The sequence below is a fragment of the Rosa rugosa genome, chromosome 1, assembly GCF_958449725.1.
Source record: "Rosa rugosa chromosome 1, drRosRugo1.1, whole genome shotgun sequence".
NCBI classification, from domain to species: domain Eukaryota; kingdom Viridiplantae; phylum Streptophyta; class Magnoliopsida; order Rosales; family Rosaceae; genus Rosa; species Rosa rugosa.
The window spans coordinates 41,322,088-41,328,463 of record NC_084820.1 but is presented as its reverse complement, the minus strand read 5'-3'; the positions used below and the strand labels follow the sequence as shown (position 1 = coordinate 41,328,463).

The 6,376-nt window shown below is 45.9% G+C and overlaps 2 protein-coding genes across 2 annotated transcripts; both read right to left on the bottom strand.

The window, feature by feature from the left end:
* Positions 1-32: 32 nt before the first annotated feature.
* Positions 33-713, bottom strand: LOC133728158 (inactive beta-amylase 9-like). Its single transcript, XM_062155570.1, has one exon. The coding sequence runs from the start codon at positions 711-713 to the stop codon at positions 33-35; it is 681 nt and encodes a 226-aa protein (XP_062011554.1).
* Positions 714-3,797: 3,084 nt separating this feature from the next.
* On the bottom strand, positions 3,798-5,702 carry LOC133728149 (beta-amylase 1, chloroplastic-like). Its single transcript, XM_062155565.1, has 6 exons — positions 5,682-5,702; positions 5,166-5,231; positions 4,983-5,075; positions 4,366-4,881; positions 3,947-4,012; positions 3,798-3,851 (listed from the first exon to the last, which is right to left on the bottom strand). The coding sequence occupies exons 1-6, from the start codon at positions 5,700-5,702 to the stop codon at positions 3,798-3,800; spliced, it is 816 nt and encodes a 271-aa protein (XP_062011549.1).
* Between the last annotated feature and the right edge of the window lie 674 nt (positions 5,703-6,376).

The window sequence follows — 6,376 nt, the reverse complement described above, 5'->3', positions numbered from 1 at the left end:
AAGGCCACCCTACCAATGAAAAATACTCGGGCTCAGCCCAGTATACCAGCATAAAAGCTGCGAAGAAACTTCCTGTACTCAGCCACGTTAAAGTCTTCAATCCTGCTTACCCTGAAGTTGAATGACAGTTTCACGGTTACAGAAAGTCCAAGTGCAGTCTTGAAGTGGTGCAGAAAGTTGTACAGTCTTGCAAGTCTCACACCCAGTACTTCATCAAAACTTTCCGATCCGGGCATCGATATTTCACCTGCCATTATTGTTGTACTTGAAACTCTTGTACTCTCACCCATCGACATTCCAAACCACAGTCCCAAGACTTTTTCGACCCTGTCATCCTCCAAACCACAGTCCGGGCAGCACAGATTTATAACGTAGCAGCCAAATACAACAGCAATCCGGGTGTACATGTTACGAAGGGGGATGCAGTAATACCCAGCAGTCCAAGTAAACAACGGTGCCTCAAACTTATAATATTCCTGATACAGGTTTTTGGCCACTTTTGCTGAAATTCCAACATGAGACAGACACTGTTCGGCTTGCCTCAAAATGCATTCTGCATGGGACACAAGAATATCAGAGTACCATTCCAGGAAAAATCTCCCATGCTCTGTCTTCCAGCCAGCGTTTGACAAAAATTCCTTCTCATCCGGAATAGATGATCCCCATTCCGGCACCCCTCTGTCCGAGGTAAACTGTTGAAGTGAGGTGCGCATGTATTGCCATATTGAAAACCAGGATGAAGAATACTACTCCGAACTGATATATATCTGTTAACGTTAGTGATCCGTGGGATCTCTAGTTAGCCTTAAAGAGAGAGAGAGAGAGTGACACAAGCGAAGTATAGTGGTTCACCTCCCGCCTTAGCGGGAGACTACGTCCACTTGAAAGCTTATACTAGTGTGTGTCGAGCCTTGCGACCTAACAAGATTACAAAGTGTGTTGTAATGGAGTGTTATGGAATGAATGGTGTTTAAGTGGGAGGAGAGTTCCTTTTATAAGTGAAGGAATGCTTCTCCTTTACATGGTTTTCGATGTGGGACAAGCAAACAACTATTCTAGTATAGAAATGCATATTGTGGAGGCAACCTGGCAAGGCCGGAAAGGTGGCTTCCCGACGACGGATTTGCGACTTCCGGATACCGTAGCGTAGCTTGAACATAGGGCTACAAGATGCAAGTAGCGGTTGGGCCTCACCATGGCTTGTGGGTGTCCCAAAGAGGGTGTTAATTATGCTTGGTGATGTAGAGAACTAGCTTGCCAATGTAGGTATAAACAAGTCCCCGAAGTCCCCGAGTAAGAGTAGCTTCTTGGTTGGGGAGTTCAAATCATGAAGTCATCAAGCATAAGTAATATCCGAGAGGCGCACGGCCCCTACAAGTCCCTGAGCTCTGCAAGCAAGAAGGGACTCGCTATCCTGTATCACAAAAGACAAAAATTCGTATATGTAGTTACATCGGAGGTGCACTAATGTATGAAGTGCATGAGATAATGGGGCGTCGCCCTGCCGCATGGCGGTAGGTCGCAGACCATAGACTCGTGGAGCCCGGAGGCTAGATCATATGTAAGAAAACGTGAAAAAGTGTGGTGCCCGGAGGCTAGACCACATGTATGAAGTATTGTGAACTGAGAGCGTAACTAAAGCATGTTGGATAAGTGGAGCGAGTTAGGTGTTCGAGCGAGTTGGGTGTAGGCGCTGTACGAGCGTGCGGGGCGTAGCCCAAGCGAGTCGCGGCCATGCTTTGATACCCAAGCGAGTCGTAACCGTTTCGCAAGCGTTTATCCGAGCATGTTTAATTGAGCTATAAGTGTCACAAGGTTCCAGATGAATGTCTCATGAAAGTGAATTTAAGCATGTATGTGTGTAGCATGTACTTGTAGGAAAGTTGCTAATTAATAACATGTTGTAGGCATGCTTAAGGGTTATAGAGACATGTATAGTCATGGCGTCAGCGGTAGCTCAAATTGCAAGAGCGTAAAGATAAGAGGAAGGCACTTATCTGGCGGATGCGTCGAAGTTGGGCGGAACTTCGAAGTTGGGCAGAGGCCTTGGGTAGGCAGAGCTGTGCCTAGGTGTTGCAGTTGGCAGGTGAGTTGGGCGGTGGTTCCGCTTGGTTCCTAGCTGAGGAAGTTGGGCGGTGAACAGTCCAGCGGAAGTGGCTGCCAGCGGTGCATCCCGTCGGTAAAGTTCGAAGTTTGGCGGTGAACTTCCAGCTGGCCGCTGGCGGAGTGGATCGTGATTTAGCGGATGTCGGCCAGCAGAGCCTTTGGACGGCGGAGTGGAGCTTGGTCATGCCGCTGGTGTCTCCTAGCGGTGTTGCCTGGCTAGCTTGCACAGCGGAGTCATTCCCAAAGGATGACAGTGGGGACGCTTGGCGGAGTGTGGCGGAGCAGTGGATTCGGAGCTCGACGGAGACCCACAGCTCAGCGGAGATTTACTTGACTTTGAACTAGGCGGAGGGTCCTAGTTCGGCGGTGCTGGGGTGCAGCGGTCCTGGAGCTTGGCAGAGGATCTGAGTTTGGCGGTGCTGGGGTGCAGCGGACCTGGAGCTCGGCGGAGGATCTGCCAGAGGAGTTTCTCAGCGGAGCCTTGCCGGCGGAGGGCTGTTCAGCGGAGGCAGTTTGCCTTTGATGGTTGTTAGCGGTGGACGTTTGCCGCCGATGTTTTGCCCCTGGGAGGTTGGCTAGCGATCCTCTTCCAGCGGAGGATGGCCTACTGGCGGTAGCAGTAGAGCCTGCTGGCGGTGCCTAGCGGAGCGGAGGATGTTGGGCGGTGATGCCCCAGCGGAGCGGAGTGGAGCTATTGTTCAGCGGAGAGTTTGAGCTCGAAGTTCAGCGAAGTGTTGGTGTCCGGCCGAAGCTGAAGTTCAGCGGAACATGAGTTCGGCGGAACTGGTGTCCGGCGGAACCGGAGCTCAGCGGAACGGAGAAGAATTGGCGGAGGTTGATGCTTTGGAGGTGGCCGGTGTCCAGAGCAAATCTCTGGGTGTCCAGAGAAGATTTGCCGCCAACTTTTCAATTTTTTTTTTTTTTTTTTTTTGCAGTCAGCGTTGACTAACCTCAGTCAGCGTTGACCGGATCCTATGGGCGTTGACCGGCCCCAATTTGATGTTGAATGAGCGTCGACTCGACATTTTCGGGTCAAAGTTCGAGGTAGGTGACGAAGCCTTTGTGTTGGCTTCCCACAGACGGCGCCAATGTTAACGTTAGTGATCTGTGGGATCTCTAGTTAGCCTTAAAGAGAGAGAGAGAGAGAGTGACACAAGCGAAGTATAGTGGTTCACCTCCCGCCTTAGCGGGAGACTACGTCCACTTGAAAGCTTATACTAGTGTGTGTCGAGCCTTGCGGCCTAACAAGATTACAAAGTGTGTTGTAATGGAGTGTTATGGAATGAATGGTGTTTAAGTGGGAGGAGAGTTCCTTTTATAAGTGAAGGAATGCTTCTCCTTTACATGGTTTTCGATGTGGGACAAGCAAACAACTATTCTAGTATAGAAATGCATATTGTGGAGGCAACTTGGCAAGGCCGGAAAGGTGGCTTCCCGGCGACGGATTTGTGACTTCCGGATACCGTAGCGTAGCTTGAACATAGGGCTACAAGATGCAAGTAGCGGTTGGGCCTCACCATGGCTTGTGGGTGTCCCAAAAAGGGTGTTAATTATGCTTGGTGATGTAGAGAACTAGCTTGCCAATGTAGGTATAAACAATATCAAAATCAAAATTAATAGAGAAAAACTTAGAAGAAGAAAAGATATATTACGTTGTCATAACACTAAAATTCTCCGCACACGGAGTCATCTTAGCCAGACGGAAACTTCAGCTCACCGTCGGGCCCAAGACTGATTTGCACATCCTGCACACAAAAAAGCATATAATTACCACATAATCGATTTACTCATTCTTGACCAAATCTTCTCTTATTATATATTGAATGTTAGAGAACGTTACCTGGATAACATCACCGAAGAAGTTCTTAAACCTATTTGTGAAGGCGATCATGAATTCCGCATACGCCTGAATTGTTGAGTATATTTGTAAAATTTTGATTGCTTCTACTTTGTATTTGAACAAAATAGAATCGAAACCACAACTTGTTGATTTGATTAATTTGCAGTAGCAAATGAGGCATCAAAAATACCGACTACACTTATATTGGAACTAACAGAAAAGGCCACCCTACCAATGAAAAATACACGGGCTCAGCCCAGTATACCGACATAAAAGCTGCGAAGAAACTTCCTGTACTCAACCACGTTAAAGTCTTCAATCCTGCTTACCGTCAAGTTGAATGACAGTTTCACGGTTACAGAAAGTCCAAGTGCAGTCTTGAAGTGGTGCAGAAAGTTTTACAGTCTTGCAAGTCTCACAGCTAGTACTTCATCAAAACTTTCCGATCCGGGCATCGATATTTCACCTGCCATTATTGTTGTACTTGAAACTCTTGTACTCTCGCCCATCGACATTCCAAACCACAGTCCAAAGACTTTTTCGACCCTGTCATCCTCCAAACCACAGTCCGGGCAGCACAGATTTATTGCGTAGCGGCCAAATACAACAGCAATCCGGATGTACATGTTACGAAGGGGGATGCAGTAATACCCAGCAGTCCAAGTAAACAACGGTGCCTCAAACTCATAATATTCCTGATACAGGTTTTTGGCCACTTTTGCTGAAATTCCAACATGAGACAGACACTGTTCGGCTTGCCTCAAAATGCATTCTGCATGGGACACAAGAATACCAGAGTACCATTCCAGAAAAAATCTCCCATGCTCTGTCTTCCAGCCAGCGTTTGTCAAAAACTCTTTCTCATCCGGAATAGATGATCCCCATTCCGGCACCCCTTTGTCCGAGGCAAACTGTTGAAGTGAGGCGCGCATGTACTGCCATATTGAAAACCAGGATGAACAATACTACTCCAAACTGATATATATCAAAATCAAAATTAATAGAGAAAAACTTAGAAGAAGAAAAGATATATTACGTTGTCATAACACTGAAATTCTCCGCACACGGAGTCATCTTGGCCAGACGGAAACTTCAGCTCACCGTCGGGCCCAAGACTGATTTGCACATCCTGCACACAAAAAAGCATATAATTACCACATGATCGATTTACTCACTCTTGACCAAATCTTATTATATATTGAATGTTAGAGAACGTTACCTGGATAACATCACCGAAGAAGTTCTTAAATCTATTTGTGAAGGCGATCATGAATTCCCCATACGCCTGAATTGTTGAGTATATTTGTAAAATTTTGATTGCTTCTACTTTGTATTTGAACAAAATATAATCGAAACCACAACTTGTTGATTTGATTAATTTGCAGTAGCAAATGAAGCATGAACAGATCAACTTAACCCAGCAAACTTGTGTACTTGAGTTTCTGAACTTGTTTTTTTTTTTTTTTTTACATCAACCAACACTTCCCTTATATAGGGTACAAGTTTAACCTACAAAATATCTAAGATGAAAGCATATTAAACTAGATTAAAAGTACTTTAGATACAAAATATCTAGCTTAATTTGAGTGGAACAAACAGTAATGCAAGTTGCTGTAAAATATCTTTCACCGCAGCATATTTCAAGACAGCGAACAGACTCAACCTTCGCGACAGACTTAGTTATTCCGCAACCTGTTATTCGCGAACACTACTTCTCAACGAACTCGCGACTTACTTTTCCCTCCAGTGACGTCATCTCGCGAGCGCTCTTTAGCAAACCTTCACGACCAACTTACCTCGCGAACATTTCGTCGCGGTGACTTCATCTGGCGAACGCACTTTAGCGAACCTTCACGGCAAACTCACTTTGCGAACTTTTCGCGGATGGAGCAGGAAAGCATTAATTCTATCACTCCCTCTTAATGCTTTGCTTCTTCATTCCTAGTAGGTCTCTGAGGTATTCAAACCTCTCTCTTGGTAGAGCTTTGGTGAAGATATCTGCAACTTGGTCTTCAGTATTGCAGTAGACCAAATCCACTTCATTCTCTTCAACTGCATCCCTGATGTAGTGAAACTTCAAGGCAATGTGTTTCGCCCTACTATGATACACCGGATTCTTGCTCATGGCAATTGCAGACTTGTTGTCGCAGAGAATGGTTGTTGCAGATTCTTGTTTCTCACCAAAATCTTCAATGACTCTTCTGAGCCAAATTGCTTGCGAAGTAGCTATAGATGCAGACACATACACAGCTTCAGCTGTAGATAGGGCCACTGATTTTTGCTTCTTTGAAGCCCAAGAGAATACACTAGTTCCAAGTGTGAAAGTATACCCAGATGTGCTTTTCAAATCATTTACACTGCCTCCCCAATCACTATCACAGAAACCAAAGAGTTTTGGTTCCACATTCCTCTCATACATGATTCCAAAGT